The sequence below is a fragment of the Drosophila hydei genome, unplaced genomic scaffold (assembly GCF_003285905.1).
Source record: "Drosophila hydei strain 15085-1641.00,03,60 unplaced genomic scaffold, DhydRS2 tig00000063-arrow-pilon, whole genome shotgun sequence".
NCBI lineage: Eukaryota > Metazoa > Arthropoda > Insecta > Diptera > Drosophilidae > Drosophila > Drosophila hydei.
This window is the reverse complement of record NW_022045657.1, coordinates 5,782,396-5,800,702: the sequence shown is the minus strand read 5'-3', so window position 1 is coordinate 5,800,702 and position 18,307 is coordinate 5,782,396. Positions and strand designations below refer to the sequence as shown.

The 18,307-nt window shown below is 40.7% G+C and overlaps 5 protein-coding genes across 5 annotated transcripts; 3 read left to right on the top strand and 2 right to left on the bottom strand.

Moving 5' to 3' along the window:
* The first annotated feature begins 454 nt into the window (after window positions 1–454).
* On the top strand, window positions 455–1,514 carry LOC111601503 (pyrroline-5-carboxylate reductase 1, mitochondrial). The gene is made up of 2 exons (XM_023318097.1): window positions 455–1,290; window positions 1,349–1,514. The coding sequence occupies exons 1-2, from the start codon at window positions 512–514 to the stop codon at window positions 1,410–1,412; spliced, it is 843 nt and encodes a 280-aa protein (XP_023173865.1). The 5' UTR covers window positions 455–511; the 3' UTR covers window positions 1,413–1,514.
* Window positions 1,508–2,628, bottom strand: LOC111601502 (pre-mRNA-splicing factor 18). The gene has a single exon (XM_023318096.2). The coding sequence runs from the start codon at window positions 2,542–2,544 to the stop codon at window positions 1,528–1,530; it is 1,017 nt and encodes a 338-aa protein (XP_023173864.1). The 5' UTR covers window positions 2,545–2,628; the 3' UTR covers window positions 1,508–1,527.
* An 84-nt stretch (window positions 2,629–2,712) lies between these two features.
* LOC111601504 (coiled-coil domain-containing protein 124) lies at window positions 2,713–3,603 on the top strand. The gene is made up of 2 exons (XM_023318098.1): window positions 2,713–3,273; window positions 3,343–3,603. Exons 1-2 carry the CDS (start codon window positions 2,816–2,818, stop codon window positions 3,524–3,526), a joined length of 642 nt encoding a protein of 213 aa, XP_023173866.1. The 5' UTR covers window positions 2,713–2,815; the 3' UTR covers window positions 3,527–3,603.
* A 6,167-nt stretch (window positions 3,604–9,770) lies between these two features.
* LOC111601427 (AF4/FMR2 family member 4) lies at window positions 9,771–14,247 on the top strand. The gene is made up of 3 exons (XM_023318003.2): window positions 9,771–11,690; window positions 11,739–12,092; window positions 12,151–14,247. Exons 1-3 carry the CDS (start codon window positions 9,771–9,773, stop codon window positions 14,245–14,247), a joined length of 4,371 nt encoding a protein of 1,456 aa, XP_023173771.2.
* An 882-nt stretch (window positions 14,248–15,129) lies between these two features.
* LOC111601412 (ankyrin-2) lies at window positions 15,130–18,204 on the bottom strand. Its single transcript, XM_023317974.2, has 10 exons — window positions 17,900–18,204; window positions 17,677–17,832; window positions 17,420–17,617; window positions 17,141–17,353; window positions 16,763–16,880; window positions 16,631–16,711; window positions 16,275–16,567; window positions 16,117–16,202; window positions 15,990–16,059; window positions 15,130–15,927 (listed from the first exon to the last, which is right to left on the bottom strand). Exons 1-10 carry the CDS (start codon window positions 18,023–18,025, stop codon window positions 15,448–15,450), a joined length of 1,821 nt encoding a protein of 606 aa, XP_023173742.2. The 5' UTR covers window positions 18,026–18,204; the 3' UTR covers window positions 15,130–15,447.
* Between the last annotated feature and the right edge of the window lie 103 nt (window positions 18,205–18,307).

The window sequence follows — 18,307 nt, the reverse complement described above, 5'->3', positions numbered from 1 at the left end:
TCTGGGTTGGCTAGGAATATGCGTTGAAGGTTTTAGCTCATAAAGAATCAATTGATTTTGATTTCTGATATACAGTTATAATTGGCACCCACCTAGAATGATTTTAATTCGGGGTTTAATCGCCGTATTCTCGACTGATTTATAATTTATATGCCTTTAAATTGATAAAAGAATTAATCTATGTAGGGACTTGAACATTCATTTGGTTGGAATTCTTATCTACAGATTTATGATATTTTATTAGTGTTTGAATAAACTAGTATTTTATGTAGTCTTTTCAATAAATATGGTCATGTGTGTTCTTATTCTGAATAATCTAATTATCACCTCCTAGTACAGCATCTAAAAACTCGTTATTTTCGGAAGGTAACATACACATTTACATAATTTGGGATTTAGTATAGGCATATGTATTGAAATTATGTATTTTTTCTTTGCGCTGCTTGGTCACACAATTATTCTGTTTTCGCAATCGATAAGCCAACTATTTTTGCTATTGTTAACCGGCGATATGGCGAAGTTGGATGAACGTATTGGATTTATTGGAGGCGGAAATATGGCCTTTGCAATTGGTTCGGGCCTAATTAGTGGTGGAATTGTTAAGGCCAGCCAAGTTATGGTTTCGGGACCTCATCTTGAAAATCTGTCCCGGTGGCGTGAACTGGGCGCAGTTACAACTGATGAAAACTACGATGTCGTTGAGCACACTGATATTATTTTTATCTGTGTTAAGCCTCATATGCTCGCTCCCTGTGCAGCGCAGCTCAAGTTCAAATACGTTCCATCGGCAAAGAACGCTAGCAAATTATTGGTCTCGGTTCTAGCGGGCACAACCTTAAACACTCTAGAAGAGAAATTCGCATTCATAGAAAGTTCGGGACTGAAGATTATACGCACAATGCCCAATACATCGATGCAAGTAGGAGAGGGCTGTACTGTGTACGCCGGCAACTCACATGTCATGCATCAAGATCTTGAAAAAGTCCACTTGATGCTTAATTCTTTGGGTCTCGCACAGCAAGTACCAGAGCCAATGATCGATGCCGTCACAGGTGTCACAGGCTGCGGACCAGCATTTGTTTATACCATTATAGAGGCTCTTGCCGATGGTGCAGTAAAACAAGGAGTACCGCGTCAAATGGCATTGCAATTTGCCGCCCAGACATTGCTGGGCGCCGCCAAGACGGTGCTGCTAACAGGAAAGCATCCAGCTGTTCTGCGCGATGAGGTCTGCTCGCCTGGCGGTTCTACTATTGTTGGCGTCCACGAACTCGAAAAGGGTAATCTGAGGTAGGGAAGTCGAAAGCATAATCTTGGGAAAGACAATATAGCATGTTTTCCTTTTCAGAGCCACAATTATTAACGCTGTAGAAAAGTCATCATTGCGCTCAGCAGAACTGGGAAAAAAGTAAACTGACCCCTCCGTTAAGCATGGTCCTCCCCCTTTAAGCCCTCTAGGCATGTATAAGGCAAACAGTTCCATTTAAATATACTAAAGTCGGTGATATAATCAACATATACATATATTTATTCACGATCCTTTTTGCTTACATACTCAACACATTTTGATGGATCGGTTGGGAAGTATTCCTGACATTTCGTCATCAGGCGCTTTAGACCTTGAATATATTTGCGTTGAGTTTCGTCGTTCATAACATGAGCGACGTTCTTTGAAAAAATCTTTTCACGACCAGTTCGGGCGTGTATGCCCACCATGGTGACTCCAATGGGCCATGGAGCGTTGCCAATTGCCATTTCCAAATATGCGTCGCTCGCTGATATGTAATTGCGGTTCAACAAATGCTTACAAATGTCACGCAAACTGTCGAGAATGTCCTCAGGCAAGGTGTGATGCTTCAGCTTGCGAAACAACGGCTTTACATACTCTTTGGTCTGCGTGTAAATGACGCGGGTCATTTTTACCTTTGTCGACATTTTTTCGTGCTTTGTGTAGTTTGCGATCTGTGCATTCCACAGTTTTAGAAGAAATGTTAAGAGTGTTATGATGACATCCATGTCATAGTCTTTGTTTTTCCCCATTTTTTGCGACATCGTCTGTATGGTTTCCCAGGATATGGATTCGTCCAACTCAGCGAAGTCGGACTTCTTATCCTCTTTGGTTGTGGGCGTGTTGGCAAACATTTCCTGTAAATAAGCTGCATCCACCTGTTCCATAGCTTCTTGAAAATCGTTGCGGAAACCACGGTTGGCTTCAGGTTGCGAAATCTCACAAGTCCGCAACCTATCGAATGCCTCCGGCTCTGTTTCGCCGAACAATAATACAGGCTCTCCGCGTTCGCGTAGCCTGCGAATAACTTCAAGGCGAGGTAATATATTTTGACCATCAGCTATAAAACTGTATGCGCCCTCGGTCCTGGGCGCTACAATTTGTTCCTGTTTCTTGTATCCCACTTTTTGTAGTACTTCCTCTGTGTCTTTAGCACTGAGGTCGCCACGGCGAAAGAACTTCTTTTTGTCGTCCACTAACTGCTTTTCCTCTAACAACTTGCGTTTTCGTGCTATTTCTGCTTTTAATATGTCCATTTTTGTTTTTATTTACATCAAACAATTCCTGTAAATAGTACTCAATAAAAATGGAAAGCACAGTGTGACCGCCATGTATAATAGATTGGCTATGCAAATATTGGGGTGACCAGAGTTTCAAAGATAGTATTTAAAAATACTAAAATATAATGCATCCCTGGATATCATATGTTATCAAAATTTGGACAAGGTAGAAGGAAGACATTTGATTCGAGAGTTGGGAGCTTTCCTCAATAATACTGCTATTTTGCATAAACAAACTATATACAAAATGCCTAAGAAAATGGGAATGAATTCAAAAGCAGTAGAGGCGCGTGAACGTAAAGATGCCACTAAGAAGGCCGTCAACGAGCGTAAGGCAAAAGAAGCAGAAGACCGTCTGTGGCAAGACGATGACAAAAATCTGGCCAAAAAGCAACAGCGCCGCGAAGAAGAAGAGAGAAAACGGGCTGAAGCTGTCCGTCGTAAAGCTGAATCAAAAGCCCTGTTGGATCAGGAAGTTAACTCAATAAACACCCAGCGTAAACAACCATTGGCGAAAATTAATCGCCAACAAATTCTTAGCGAGATGGAAAAAAAACAACGCGTAATGGATGCAATCAACGAAGCTAACAAACCTGCAGCCACTCGTGTGGTAATACAACACAACACCATTGAGGAGAATCTGAACAGGGCTCTAGCTGATACCGACGTAGCCACAAATGTTGACGAGGCACTAGCAGTGCTAAGGTAAGTTGAAATAGTAAATTATCTTTTAGTTTTCGTTCAAATATTATTGGCAATAATCTTTTATTTTAGTGTCAAGGACGATGAAGACAAGCATCCAGAAAAGCGAATGCGAGCAGCTTATAAGACATTCGAAGCCAATAATATGCCTCGCATCAAGGCTGAAAATCCTTCATTGCGTATGTCTCAATGGAAGCAACTTTTGATGAAGGAGTGGAACAAGTCGCCAGACAATCCATTCAATCAAGCCTCTTAGAAGCTCGCGGTCTGTTTAAATTGTGAATTTAATATAGTACTTTGTTCGATTGTCGAATTGCAAAGCAGAAAGATCGTAGCAATTGAAGTAATCAAATGAAAATTATAAAATTATTATTTAGTTTGTGATTATAATTTTAGAATTTTAAATTATAAATTATATTAGAATGGAAAATAAATTGCCGAGATTTATTTATTATTTAGACACTTCTTGTTAATATTGTTCATATATAACATGTAAGCAACTTTTCTTTTGTAGAAATCATAATTATAAAGGCTTTTATTGCCGTATCACCTACAGGTCTGTTGTGCAACAAAACGACCAACGTTAAAAAAGTATTTGATGATACCTATGTGTGCATTACCTTCATTTAGGTGTAGACATAATTGACGATTGCTTTTCTTTCCCCCATTAAATTGTTAATGTTTTGTTACCACTTTTTTACTCTGATCTAGTTCCGGTTATGTTACTTTGAGTGGGTATGAATACGATATAATTGTATTTATATAAAAAACTATTAAATTTCCGCTTTCACCTAAAACCAAACACACAATATTTACATAATTAAAGGATATAAATGTTTTGTATAGTGCACATAAGCTTTCTTATCATCACTTATATTAGTTTTTAGCTTTATGCTATAAGTTATTTCATTTAGATTTTGATTATTTCTGATCTTATATCTTACAAATTGCAATATATCCATAATATCCAAGGTGAGACTTCACTGTGGACTGCTGCCGTCCACATCTTAAGTCCATCTGTTAAGTTAACAGTAACAGTGACAGTCTTAACAGCTTTCTGTAAGCTGGGTTGCTGGCGCACAACACATTGAGCCATTCATTTGGCTGTTTGGTTGTCTGGCTGTGCTTTCTTTTTTAATAAAATTTCTTTAGACGCATCGGTGCTTCATTCTTCATTCAGTGCGAGACCGTTAACAGTAACAGACGCGTTGTTCAAGCATAGAGGCATTATATATGTACGTGTACGAGAAATGAAAACTTGAAACCAACACGATATTGAAATTTGTTCGGCGTACGATTGTGTCGGGTTCAACTAAAAAAATAAATAAACAATTTGTCAGGCGGTCGAGACGAGAGAAAAAAGACGTGGTAGGAAAAATAAATTGAATTTTGTATGCCATCGCCATCGCCATCGGAAATCGCAAACGGTAATTGTGCCCTCTCGCTCTGCAGTGATTTTAAGCGTTCGATCAGCAAAGACGCACCGCGAGAGGATTTAATTCGAATTATGAAAGCTCAAGCTAAAGGATTGCCAGCGATTTATGAAATCTGAAAACGAAACTAAAAGCGTCGAGTGAAACTCCCCATTTCCAATATTATTGGTCACGTATGAAAAATAGTTTTTACAGTTTTATCTAATTAGTATTCCGTATGAGAAGTCCAAAACGCATTTTCTGAAAGAATGCCAAAATTAAACGCAAATTACTCAAGTCTCACTTCAAGTTTACTGTGCTGCCCATTCTGAAAGCTTCTGTCATTAGTTTTTCGTTACATTCTGTGCCCATTTAATTGTCTTTTCTTTTTGTTGCTCATAGTTAAAGTGGAACTCTTTAATCTAGAACTCTTATATCTTCATATACTTCTTTTTCCTGCAATCTACGCCTGACCCTAAATGCTGCTTCATTTACTTTTTTTGCTCAACTGACTTTATGGATATATAAATACTATATAGGTGTGTGTCTAATACGAATGCAGCTTATACATATATGAGTATGTATTTGTATTCGATTAAGCGTTTCCTTAAATCATGTGAGCAAAATCACTAATCATTGCGTGATTTGTTTTTGCTCGGTTATACAACACACAGTGATGGCTATGCATAATTTTGCACGCAAAAGATGTTGCAGACTGTGCAGACAGCATGCAGTGCATGGTATTCTAAAAGTAAACAAACAAAGTAATTCGGTCTTCAAACTGGGTTATTAGCTCACAGGGTGGCCAACCGAACTGCAATTGAAGCACGACATAACTTAACAGAGGCCAGCGCTTCGATGCATTTATTTCAATTCCGTTGCTCTTTACGGTTTTTCACTTTTGTGCCATAAAGTTAAAAGACCATAAACAAGATACGTAAGTATTTTGCAATCTTTCTTATTTCTGGGTAAATAGGCGAGGAGGAGTATGAGATAGGCCTTAAGAATGGCCTCCATTAAGTTCATATTTATTTATAGTAGTGATAGAGAGAGAGAGAGAGTCCACTTAGGCATGCATATTTTGTTATTCATACATTTAGCATTAGTCCACTGTCTTAGAAATTAGACTCTTTCCCTCTTTCCTCGATATCGCAGTGTTTAATGTGACAGCTTTGATTGACCACTTACTTACTCGCAGTGCATAATTTCTTTGTGCCTGAGCACCAACACGAACTTCAATGCTTTTACGCAAGCTAACGACAATTTCACCATTTCTTTTGAGTCGTTTCTTTTTATGAATAAAAACTTAACTTTATGTCTGCTTCGCGAAGAACTGTGAATACTTTTAGTCTGTCTCTTGCACCATTCGATTTTTAGCTCAATGCATTTCCGTACGCAATTCAAGGTTCTTAAATTGCTAAGATTTGTGGATGCTGTTGCTGCTTATGGATAATATGATTTGAAGCTCTTACTCTTTGCAATTGTTAAACCAACGAACTGAAACCTGCTACCACAAAGGCAAACCATAAAAGCCATATATACATACGTATGTATATATTTGTAAGAGCAATATATAAGTATGTTTCGGCGTGTGTATATCTTTATGTAAATTTGAGTGACCAAAGCCGATTACGCACCTTAAAAAGTGAAAATTTTGGCATTGTATTATTTTGCTTTCTGTTTTATGCGACTTGATAATTTTGCTAAGAAAATGATGAATGCTTTACAAACGATGCGGACTTTGGTTCGTTTAATGAGTTGAGTCATCATCGAAAACTCTTTGAGATACAAGCCAAACAGTTAATCAAATGAGAAATATAATAATTATATGTATATATATATATGAAACAGTCCTGAAACTGTATTGCCAATAGCCGGTTTGCCATCCGACTGGAATTCAAATGTTTACCAAGCAAACAATATACAAATATTGAGCGACTCGGCCAGGCCCAGCTGACTGTCCACATTCCATTCTCAAATGCGAAGAAGAAGTCACCGCGGAGGCAGGCCGCCCGTACTTGCTCTTTAACGAGGTCAACGTTTTAATGGTTAGACGTCGGATACACGAGGTTTGTTTTGGTTGGCATTTGGCCAGGTAGCGTAGATTAATATAAGAAAAAATGAATGTGCTGCCGATAAGAGACCGTTGTACAGAAGAACAAAATAAGTTTCACTGATTTTCATTACATTTTTACGGGTCTTTCCGCTCTGACTTATGGCTCTTGCCACTTAGTTTTGGCTTCTCTATATAAAAATTTGTTGCCTTTTTTACTTTTTTTTTGTTAAATTTGTGGTTAAAGTTGAGCATAAAGCCGTCTGCGCGTGTGCGCCGCGTCAGAAGTTGAGCGAGAAATTTTTGACTGTCAAAAGTGAAAGTTGCAGCTGCAGCCAATGCCGTTCGTTGAAAGAAATGTAGAAAAGCGGTAGCTGTGGCCCCGCCTGATGAATCAACTTGCCAGCGCCAGTTTAAAGTTGAGACTCGCGAAGCGCCTTCATTTGCTTGTAAGCTGTGTTTTCTTTGTTGCTTAACAATCATTTAAGACTCAGCATTTTCGTTATTATGTTTTGTGTTTCGTCTTTGGAAGCGACCATATTATATGCGAGCACATATTATCCTCATTACGCGATGTACCTTATATTAAATTGGGTTTCGCTGTCTTTCACGTTCGTCTGAGTGCGTGGGAAACCCACAAAGCATGCTGCTCTAGCAACTCTAAATGCATTTCAGCTGCATCGGCACATAATATTAGAAATTAACATATTTTCGGCAATAAATGACAAAAAGTGGGTCAATTATTCGGAGAGTTCAGCGAACTGTTGGCCATATGCCTCCATGAACAGCCGTGGAGAGCGAGCAATGCCAAGGCAAGCCATAATTCATTTCAATATTTAAATTTAATTAAATTAGCACTTTCTACACGTTTTCCCCTGCATCGACTATGGCTATGGCTATGGCTATGGTTGGCTAGCCGTATAATTTGGTCGCTGGTTCATATTGAATAATAATTTTAAACAATTAGCACAGTGACCCAAATGCATATTTTATTATAAAAAAATATAAGAAAATGGACTGTCTAAAGTAGCGACAGCTGAAGCCAAATCGGAAGGAATGCACATTTCATTTGACAGTGACAATAGCATAATCCAACACATTTAATTACTTCAATATATCAAAGAGTTAAACACGAGTTCGTGTCTTAAGTCTTTCGTTTGGTACCCTATAGCTGGTGGCTGCTGGCTGCTGGCCGGTGAGCGAGGAACATTTTATTGGCAGGTTTTTCGTGTTTTATAACAAAATGAACTGAATGCATTGGCTTCAATTCGTGCTCCATTGAAATCTATATATCCTGTAGCTGCCAAAATGGCAAAGGGGTATCTCCTTCTGCAGTAAATATACAATGATACAACTCTAATTAGTTTTAAGGGCACATTCTCTATGTAAATATAGTCAGATTATTGTATGTTAAAATGAGTGTAGTATTAGTCTGTGTATAGGGTATTCTCCAGCCGACCATTGCCCATTGTATCCAAATTTCCTGTTATTACTTAGCATGCTGATAGAATCAACTGTCGTCGATGTAGTTATCGATGGTGCGTAAACAAGTTTCCTAAAATATGACCCATTTACCCAGTTAACAACGTTCTGATCAGCGATATTGAGCAATTCGCTTGGCACCGCATCACTGCTTAGGCATCTCAGTTTTGATTGTAAAACGAGCTGCATTAAACGCAATTACTCGAAGACATGCTCTTTGAGAATAATTGACTATTCGTTTGACAATTCAAATGAAAGTTGATTGGTATCTCCACGCACCACTTGCACTCGCTGAAAGCAGCAATAAAACTTGTCGCTGCTTAATGGATATGCAGAGCCGTTGTGGTAATGCGTCGGCATTGCCAATTGTCTTGCCACAATTGTTTTCAGAGCACATCTCGAGTAATTGCCACTACAGCTGAAGACTGAGAAATTGAACTTTTGTAAATTTGTCAACCAATAACAGAAAAAGAGTTTCAGCTGGAGCGAAAACTCATAAAATATGTCTATCCTAGGACAACCTTTTTTATATAATCAGCAGGCTAAAGCAAGGACAACACTTAGTTCACCTGATTATTATCTTAACTCAAAAAATTAGTGAAATATTTTATAACCTGGGATTATGAAAGCCAACTCAATTCAGAAGCCGAATCTTATGTAAAGCGCCAGCCCCACTATAGATGTTTAGAATAGAAGCCTATAATTTTATTATTATTATAATAAAACAAATAAGATTTGAATATAATGATATATATGAACATTATTTAATTTATTCATTAAAATTTTTATCTACTACTCAATAGTTTAGTTAAGTCTGCAAAAAATCAATTTATTAAATTGATTAAAATTGGATGTAGAGAGCTTCTGGCTATCATATACGAAACACTTATGCAAAATATGAATGTTTCTATGGTAGCGTGCCATTTAGTCAAAGCAAAGAGACACACATTCACCTAGAGACATAATTTAAATAATAATATGAGAAGAAAGCGGACTTAGAGTAGAAAGAAAATGAAAATCAGAATATGATTTAAGTTGATTAACTTGCTAATCAAAGACTGTTGGCCTTTAACTTTTACTAAAATTCATGAGAATCATATGGAGTAAGTTGCGAAGCAGAGAAAACCTTTGTTTACAAAACAGACTGATACACACTTGACATTGGTATAACATGCGAACAACTTGGGTATACCCTTAGCTGGCGTTTAGATGGGTGCAGAGTATAATAACGTGTATAAACTAGCCAAACAGCGTCTGTTTGAAAATTTTCACTTTTTCTTTTATTTGCTGATTGTTTTTGTTTCCATGAAAAGCAAGCTGCACAGTCGCTCCGCAAGATTGGAAGTGCCATTACCAAATTTGGTCAGCTCCAGTTGAATGGAAGTGTGTAACATAAGGGGTGGCATCATCACCAACTGTTTAGTCAAGCGAGAGTTTTGCTTATTCTATTTTTAAACAGAGCAACAAGTATACGCACGAGTTATTTAACGAGTTATTATTGAATTCCATTGTCATTATTATTATTCATTGCAGTTACCACAAGCATCCTCAATATGAGAGCCAGCTGTTTCATCGCAGGGCTGCTCATGCTGTTGTGCAACATAAGTGTTGGCACGGCTAATGGATCTGAACAGGTATCTTCCGCCCTGCTGCCAGTGGAGGCACGCAATGCCGATGCTTCTGGCGAGGAAGATGTAATCTCAACCAGCTATGTTCTACCGAATCAGATCTTTAACGATGGCAAGCCGTATTACGCACGCCAAGATCCGATTTCGGGTCAATTGGATTTCTCTGCGAAGAAACCAGCTGGTATTGAGCCGGAGGTAAACGAAGTGCTCAACTCCAAAGAGAAAATTGTACTTAACGGCATCTCAACTCCGAACATTCACGACTTCCTCAATCTGCCCGTTAAGTACTCGTCATCAAAGTTTGTATACCCTCTAGTCTCCAGTTCGTATGCCAACTTAAAGTACCAAGGCAGCAATAAGAACTACATTACGAACAAGAAGCCGACCATGGTGGCGGCGCCAGTCACACCTGTGCCACCCAGGTACCACAGTGACAACTATTATCCTGTATCGACAACAAAGCTGACGGCCGTCACACCTACGGGGACTGCCCCAACAGTAGCAACCTCGTCGAATCGTCCGACAAAGGTCAGCGTATCATCCACTCTAGCTACGACTAGCCATCCTCCCACAACAACCACGACAACAACCACCACGACAACGACCACAAAGCGACCGACCACAACTCGTCGTCCCATTCCAGTATCCGTACCGACGACGGGTCAACCTATACGCTTCAGTACCACCCGGAAAAAGTTTGTGCCGGCTAAGAAGCAGAATTTGTACAGTACAACGAGCAGTATTCCAAGCACCACAGCCAAGATAACAGAACAGCAACTTCCGAAGCAGCAAGCCAAGCCCACAAAGAGTAGCAGCGAAGTAACCTTTACTACTCATCATCCCACTCCGCCCGCAGACATCTTTCCCACAGAGCCGTCGACTGTCACCAAAATGTACTCAACCCCAAGCATGAGACCCCTTCTGCTTGATAGTGAGCATAGTGGTGCAGGCTCCAGCACGCCTCGCACTCTGACTCAGAGTGTCGACAGCACCAAGATCCCCAATCTGGACCCTGCGGACGTCTACCATACTCTGGACCAGAAAAACACGAAGCTCGAACAGGAGCAATCAGCCCAGCAATCGCCCAAGCCACCAATGACTCTAAGCGAAATCTTCAACAATCTGGCTGAGGAGGAGATAGCAGTGGCAAACAATTACCAGCAGAATCAGGGCTTTGACGCCCAGGGCAATCTGATTGAACCAATTGCACCTTCTCAGCCCTCGCCATTTGCTATGCACTCCCAGCAGCAGCCACGTCCAACAACGCTGCAAAACAAGAATGTCCAGCATGAGGAGCAGAAGGTGATAGCAGCTAATCCGGATAACTATGCCAATCAGTATGTTTCGTACCAGGTACAGCAGCCAAATGTTATGCAGTACCGGCCAATGCCGGGCCAGATCAACAATGTGGTCATCTCACCTGGGCAGCAATCGGCGTCCTTTGTGCTCGGCAGTCAGCAGCAAGTGAGTCATCCCAGTAACTTTGGCAATGTGCCAAATGAGGGACTCTACTCGAAAGAAACAGGTGGTGTGCAATATGGCCAGGTCATCAACGAGGACATATCCAATGTTAACCGAGCTCAGCCTCCGCATCAACAACACCAATTCCCATCGCCACAGCAACCAGCTGCACCGAGTATCTATCAACAAAGACCAAACTATCATCCAAACACGCAATATCCATCGAATGCTAACGCTGCGCCAGCTGCTCCTGAGACTCCTCTAGCCGGAAGCGGGGCTGCACCGGGAAGTTATCAAGAGTCGCCGCCAGAGGCACCCACTCCATATCAGCAGCTGCCACTGATCGGCTCAAACTTAACACCAGCGAAGAAACAAGCACCTAAAGTACCTGAAGCTACTCTGTCTACGGTTTTGGCCAACTCGAATAATCAGCAGCAGCAACAGCAGCAGCAGCAGCAACAGCAACAGCAGCAACAGCAGCAGCAGCAACAGCAGCAGCAGCCAATAATACCCAATAGCCAAGACACTAAGGACCTTTTGGTCTCCACCAATATTCGATTCCCATCGAATCGCGATGAGTCGCTTGAGATGCCCTCTTCTGTCGTAGCTCCCGGCCTACCGAATTCCCCACATATTAATGGCCATGCACAACCAGTCAGCCTTCAGCAGCTGCAGCATGCCAATCCAGTGGTGTTTCCAAAGATCAGCGACGAGAAAGCTGCTGACGCGAATGTTCAAATTCAACAGCACGAAGTGGTCAACCTCAAGCAGCACGAACAGCAATTGGTAAATAAAACTTAATTAAAATTATAATTGCAAGACTCATACTTGATATTTGTTGTAGAAATTCCCAACACAACAGCCGAGCAAGACTGAACAGCCATCACAAGATATGGTACCGCCACCTCGCTACGATGCGCTGCACAATTCCCAGCTCCATTTGAATGCAGGAAAACGTCCAAGCGAGCCATCTTCGTCGCCCTTCTACAAAGAGTTTGACCGCAAAGCTCAGCATCCGGCGGGTCCACATACCAATGGAAACCTGCCGAACATACTGCCACAGTTCCGACCCAATGCGAAGATCTCCGTCGGGCATCCTCCTAGCTTGAAACATGAGCCCGGCAATTTTCGACTGCCCACGCAAGGAATGAAGATGCCCTACCATCCATCGACTCCGCCACAGTTTTCTAATAGACGTCAGCCGCTGCAGCAACAGCAACAGCAACAAATGCCAAGTCGTTATCCCATGAGCCGCATTGCTGAATATGACCAGTTGGGTCATGCACATGCTGCAGGGGCCGTTAACAGGCGAGTCTATCGACTACCACCCAATGGCGGGCAAAGAGTGCCTCAGCTGCGGGATCGAATGTTTTCTCGCCGACCCAGCGGTCCCTTGCGTACGATCGATAATTATTACCCTGTTGAACGGCACGCCCCAATTACGCCGCAGCCTCTGAAGATGAATCCTGGTGACCTAGAAGATTACGAGGAGGAAGATTTGGTTATTAATGATCCACCACAGGCACCCAACAAGGATATCCCGAACCCGAACGAATCCAAATTAGAGGCGGTTGTCACGTTGCAAATGCTACAGTCCCAAAAGAAACCCTTGAATGGAGACGATACTGGGGCCGGCGAAATTCAAGTGACAGCTGAGAACAATCCCCAAGAAACGCTAGCAAATTCAGCAATCGAGCAAAAGTCGAAATTCGAAACTGAGGCAAGTGGAAGTGAAAAAAGAGACACAATGTTGCATCAAGAATCGGCTGCAGCTGCCGCCGTGGAATATCAGAATACACCTTTCTCGGTAGTGCGTGAGCAGCCGCAGGAGCCCATTTTGAAGAACAAGAAGCCTCAGTCCCTTCAGCAGCAGGCAAAGCTGCAGCCACTGCACAAACAGAAGTTTCCATATCCGATAGAAAAGCCGGATGCCTCATACACAGAGCTGCAGCCACTGCGGCAGGGCGTCCCCGGTGTCTTAGTTGCACCACGTATCATCACAAGCGCCTTCAATACCGGCACAGAGGCTCCCATTGCGATTGCATACACACCGACAGAGCCTAACACTTTCATACGCAATGGACCAATGAAACTGGATCAGAAACTTCTCAACGCAAAGTACGCGGCTTCGCCACTGAGCGAAGCGAGACCCGAAACGCAAACTGAGGAATTTTTAGGAAACGACTTTGATTTACGAGGTCACAACTTCGAGAAAAACTTTATGGCGCCCTTTTACCCAAGCGTTAGTTTGGGTGGCGCCAGCAGCGGAGTGAGTGAAGTGGCTAATCCTGCACACAGCAACTGGAAGATTGTGCAATCGGCCTCAAACGAAAAGATATACGAAAAAAATAATATCAATCGCGCCGATGTGGAGTCCACAGTAGACAACAAGGAGATACAAACCGGAAATTCCACTGATGTTGCTACTGAAAAGTATTCAGAGTTGGACAATTTCCAGCCCCAATTGCAAGGTGGCTTCAAACCCATTTTCCCTGTAGACTACATGAAAGCCGAAGCGGAAACCAAGGACAAAAATACCGAACTAAGCGAAAGCAATAATAACAATCCTATGGCATTGGCACTGATCAGATCGCAGACTACGCCGCCACAGATTGTAAATACAGTGACATCCATCTCGTCTGTGTCTTCTGGTAGTAGCACATCCCCTGCAACATCATCAACAACGACAACTACGAAAATGCCTACATCCAAAAATGACGGCGAGGCCGCGCTATCAGAGACTTCAACAAAGGCATCCGTGATCAAGAGTGAGCCAACGAAGCATACGAAGTCAACCTTTGAAACGAGTCTTGCTGCCCTGCTCTTCGGTGATGATGAAGAGCTAGAGGATGGAGCCCGCAAATCTGTCAATAACGAAAACACACCAGCTAGACCTATAAACGTAGCCCGCATGGGTCCGCGGAGCCTAGTGTTTAGTTAAGTGTTGTGAGGGATAATTAATTTTGCTTAGACAAATTATAGTTTGTATTATTTATTAAAAATGTATAAAGCTTGTGAGCGAATCTTGTAAAATTGCGTAATTACAGCTGATTATTAGTCGTAAGCTCACACCATGCTAGACGCTAGCCACCAATGAAGTAACACTTAAGACTTTTGTGAGTCTGATTTGAAATCTGTTCGATTTCTTATTGGACTCCCGAATCGTCGCTACCGAATTACAAGCATGTATTCCAATCTACGTACAAACCTCTTTAATACTTACATAAACCGATTCGCGTAAATATTTATTATATTTATATTTATTCGTAATAATAAAAATATGCATAAACATCAATAAATCAATCAAAATTTGAAAATTATCGTAATTATGGTCGTAATTATGATCGTAATTATAAAATGAAAATCTGCAAGAATCATTTGTATTCTTGCAGATTGTCATTTCACTTTTAATTTGAATAAATTAGAGGAACCAAATATTTTATTACTTTATATTTGCAAATACTTTATTAATTGCATTTTTTCTTCTATTGCTTATTGGCGCTAAGACTTACAATATTTTTTTATATTGTAATCGATAGCTTAGTTGCTCATCTCATAGAGCTGGTTGCAATGGATAGTGATTGAAAACTTATCCGCAAGTTGGATCAATGCTGTCACACTTTCGATAACAAAATAAGGTATCGATACCGTTTTTCACTAAAATAAGGTTACTCATAAAATATGTATGTAACAGAGCATAAGGAAATCAAACAGTGACGTCACACACCTGATTACATCTGTTAAGCGTTATTTCCATTCGTACAGCTCTGTTTTATAACAAGACTTTATTAAATGCAAAAATGATCATATTATAAAATCGTTCGTAATTAACGCATTTAATAAATGCGTGCACCTTTTACAACATTTTTATAAATGTAACATTTAAACTTGAACATATTACTTGTACAGACTCTTATATGCATGCATACATACATGCATGTACATACACACATATATCTACATCTTACACTCGATATATTCTTAATAGTTACGTTGCTGTTAGTATGTGGTAGGTTGAAATGATCAAAATGTGTTAGGGCAGTCAAACAGAAAATAGAAAATATTTCTTATAAAAAAAACTTAAGTATGTTTCCTATCGTAATGTTATCCATATTTACAAAGTAGATAAGCCACGCCTTCACTAAATATCCACATATTTCATTTCTGTATCTGAATCCCGAATCAGAACCAGTTGTTCCAAGCGTTCGATTCGCAACAGCATATCCTCCTTTTCCTTCTGCATTACATCAACGCGACGCCGTAGCTCCTCATTGTGTCGCCGCAGTTCGTGCACCTGTCGACAAATTTCGGTCGATGTTGGCAACTGCATAACGTTGGGACCTTTCGTGGTACTGAATTCATTTCCAGTGCGCAGATTCGAACGCATCGTTGCATTGGTGGAAGGCTTATTAGCAATGCCATTGTTAGAGGCACCGACAGCAGTTCCGGCTGCTGGGGAAGGGCGCAGTTGAATTGTTTGCACAGTGCCCACTTGCCCCCGCATCGTGCTCGGTGCTGCGGGATTGTGTGCTGTCGTTGGGTTTATGGCTTCGTTCAACCCTTGCTGCTGCTCATCAATGGCAACGTTATCAATAGATCTGGGCACTGATGGCAACTTCAACTAAACAGAAAATATATTGTTAACACATATTTGTTGGGACTGGGCAGATGATTATAACAAACCTGACGAGATTGTAACTGCCGCATATTAACCAATTTGGTACCATCCGCCAGTTGACGAACAACACCAGAGCTAGACGTTCAATATTTAAATAAGTAAAAGCCAACAATAAACTATAATAGAACTTGCCTTGCTAAGGTTGCAGGTATTTTCTGTAGAGATTTTGGTTGATCGCAAAGTTTCTTGAAGTCAGTCAACGATATAATTCTTATATTCTTTTTAAAGAAATAGTTACAGAAATTATAAATTAGCAACAAGCCAAGCACCAGAAACTAAGAATTTCTCACCTTGTTCTTTGTTACGCCACCTGCTGCACTTGCTGACGATGATGAGTCCTTCTGTTTGATGACATTCATGCGTATTTTTTGTGGGGAAGAATTGAGGTTAGTTTGATTTGTACTGGGATGCTGCAAGTTAATTGCACTGGTTTTTAAACTATTGTTTATAGATCCATTTGTACTTTGTTTGACAGTTGAACCACGGTTTGTTTCGTGCAACAACATGCGACCGCCCTCAGAGAGCACCAGCTGTCGACCATTTCGAAGTGCAGTGTTTAGCATCTTTTTCGAAGCTTCATCGTCTACAATAATCAATAGATATTTTCAAACAAATACGCAAACAATTGTACTCAATATCAAATTACCTATTTGATTGTCCTGCATCATGTCTGCAATGCCATGCGTTTTGAGCATATTTAAGGCTGAGTTTCCCAGCATGTTTGTGTCTATAAAAATCAATAATTTATTTAAATACCAAATAGTGAAGAGCAACTTACGGCCGCGTAACGTCTCTAGAACATCCATCTTATCCTCAACCGACATGTCAGCGTCGTCAAGGCTTCGTATTGACTTAGACTCATCCATTATAGAATTTACTGCATCGCTGGTTTCTTTCTAAAAAAGTAATCAAAGAGTATTTGTACAGAATATGATGAGTTTATACATTTTAAAGTAGACTTGTAGTTAGTTGTATTTCGATTCGAGGTGTTTGTAAAGGATACTCAATGACGTACTTTCATATTTCGCGTTGTTTGCTGTGGTTTGCAGTATAATAAAATAGTGTAAATATGAATTAAATTTCAATTATGAATTTATTACCAAATTAATCATTATGAGCAGTTTCAAGTTTAAAACTGAGTATACAATTCACTTACCTCTGTCTCTTCATTAAATTTGCGGTTGGCTTGAGATTGCCGCGCAACCTCGAGCTCCGCTAAAATATCTGCCTGCTCGGTTAACACGGCCAGGGCGATGGGCGTTTTGCCAAACTTGGAGACTAGCGTTACGTCCGCTTGACTTTTTAATAACATGCGTACAATACTTTTGTGCTTCTTCTCCACAGCCCAGTGCAAGGGTGTCATGCGAAGCTTTGCAACAAAAATAAATCAGTTCAAAATTAGGGAAGTGCTGTAAATACCAAGACTCATGTTTACCATATCACGTGCGTTTACAGCACATCTTAGAGTCAGCAGTAGGTTCACAATTCGCTCGTGCCCAAAATAGCAGGCTAGATGCAATGGGGTTCGATCTACTTTAGTCTTGGCCTCCATGTTGATCCCGCCTTGTAATAGAATTTCGCAGATGTCCAGTTGATTATTCATCGCAGCAAAGTGAAGTGCTGACATGCCCAGCTGAAAATTTGAATAATTGCAGCTACAGTAATGATTTTAGGCTTGTTTTTTTTACTTACCCAGTCCGATACAAATGGAGCGCCATGTGCAAGGGCAGTTTTTACACCGGGAACATCGCTGTCTCGGGCACATTGCAAAAGTTGCTTCCCTAAGTCAACGACCGTTGTTGGCCCGTGCGCGTTCCCCTTCTTCAACAGAAGCTCGCCCTCGGTGCGCTGCAATTGCAGTCAACGAAATTGAATTTTATAACTTTGTAACTTCAAAACATGTAGTAATATTTACAATTTCATAATTCAACAAATTAGATAGCTGCTGGTTTAGGGATTGGGCTTCCATTGCCACACTGCCATCAGCGCGCAATGTGGCTACAACTTTGCTGCTCCCCGTGGCTCCAACTACGCTGTGCATTTTAGCAAGCAAGAACTTTCAGTAACACAGGTGACGCTCAAATAACATTACTATATGTCAATATTTATGGTAAGGCACAACAAATGCTAATAATTTATAATGATCATCTGTATATGCTCGAGAGTGGGAGAATACGATCACCCATTTGTTGATCTTATATCGATATGAATATCGATGTTTAAAGCGTCCTCTAATTTTAGCTGTTGTTTTCTAACTAAACATTGGCATCCACTTAATTAACATAGCGTCCTATACTCTGTTAACCTACTGCTCGATTGCTGA

Excerpts from the sequence above, each read along its gene's own strand:
- LOC111601412 (XM_023317974.2), bottom strand. The coding sequence starts at position 18,025 with ATGCACAGCGTAGTTGGAGCCACGGGGAGCAGCAAAGTTGTAGCCACA. Across the intron at positions 17,833-17,899 it reads ATTTGTTGAATTATGAAATT|CGCACCGAGGGCGAGCTTCT; the intron begins GTAAATATTACT and ends CTGCAATTGCAG. Across the intron at positions 17,618-17,676 it reads CTCCATTTGTATCGGACTGG|CTGGGCATGTCAGCACTTCA; the intron begins GTAAGTAAAAAA and ends TCAAATTTTCAG.
- LOC111601504 (XM_023318098.1), top strand. The coding sequence starts at position 2,816 with ATGCCTAAGAAAATGGGAATGAATTCAAAAGCAGTAGAGGCGCGTGAA. Across the intron at positions 3,274-3,342 it reads GAGGCACTAGCAGTGCTAAG|TGTCAAGGACGATGAAGACA; the intron begins GTAAGTTGAAAT and ends CTTTTATTTTAG.
- LOC111601427 (XM_023318003.2), top strand. The coding sequence starts at position 9,771 with ATGAGAGCCAGCTGTTTCATCGCAGGGCTGCTCATGCTGTTGTGCAAC. Across the intron at positions 11,691-11,738 it reads CGAAGAAACAAGCACCTAAA|CAGCAGCAACAGCAGCAGCA; the intron begins GTACCTGAAGCT and ends TCGAATAATCAG. Across the intron at positions 12,093-12,150 it reads AGCAGCACGAACAGCAATTG|AAATTCCCAACACAACAGCC; the intron begins GTAAATAAAACT and ends TATTTGTTGTAG.
- LOC111601503 (XM_023318097.1), top strand. The coding sequence starts at position 512 with ATGGCGAAGTTGGATGAACGTATTGGATTTATTGGAGGCGGAAATATG. Across the intron at positions 1,291-1,348 it reads CTCGAAAAGGGTAATCTGAG|AGCCACAATTATTAACGCTG; the intron begins GTAGGGAAGTCG and ends TTTCCTTTTCAG.
- LOC111601502 (XM_023318096.2), bottom strand. The coding sequence starts at position 2,544 with ATGGACATATTAAAAGCAGAAATAGCACGAAAACGCAAGTTGTTAGAG.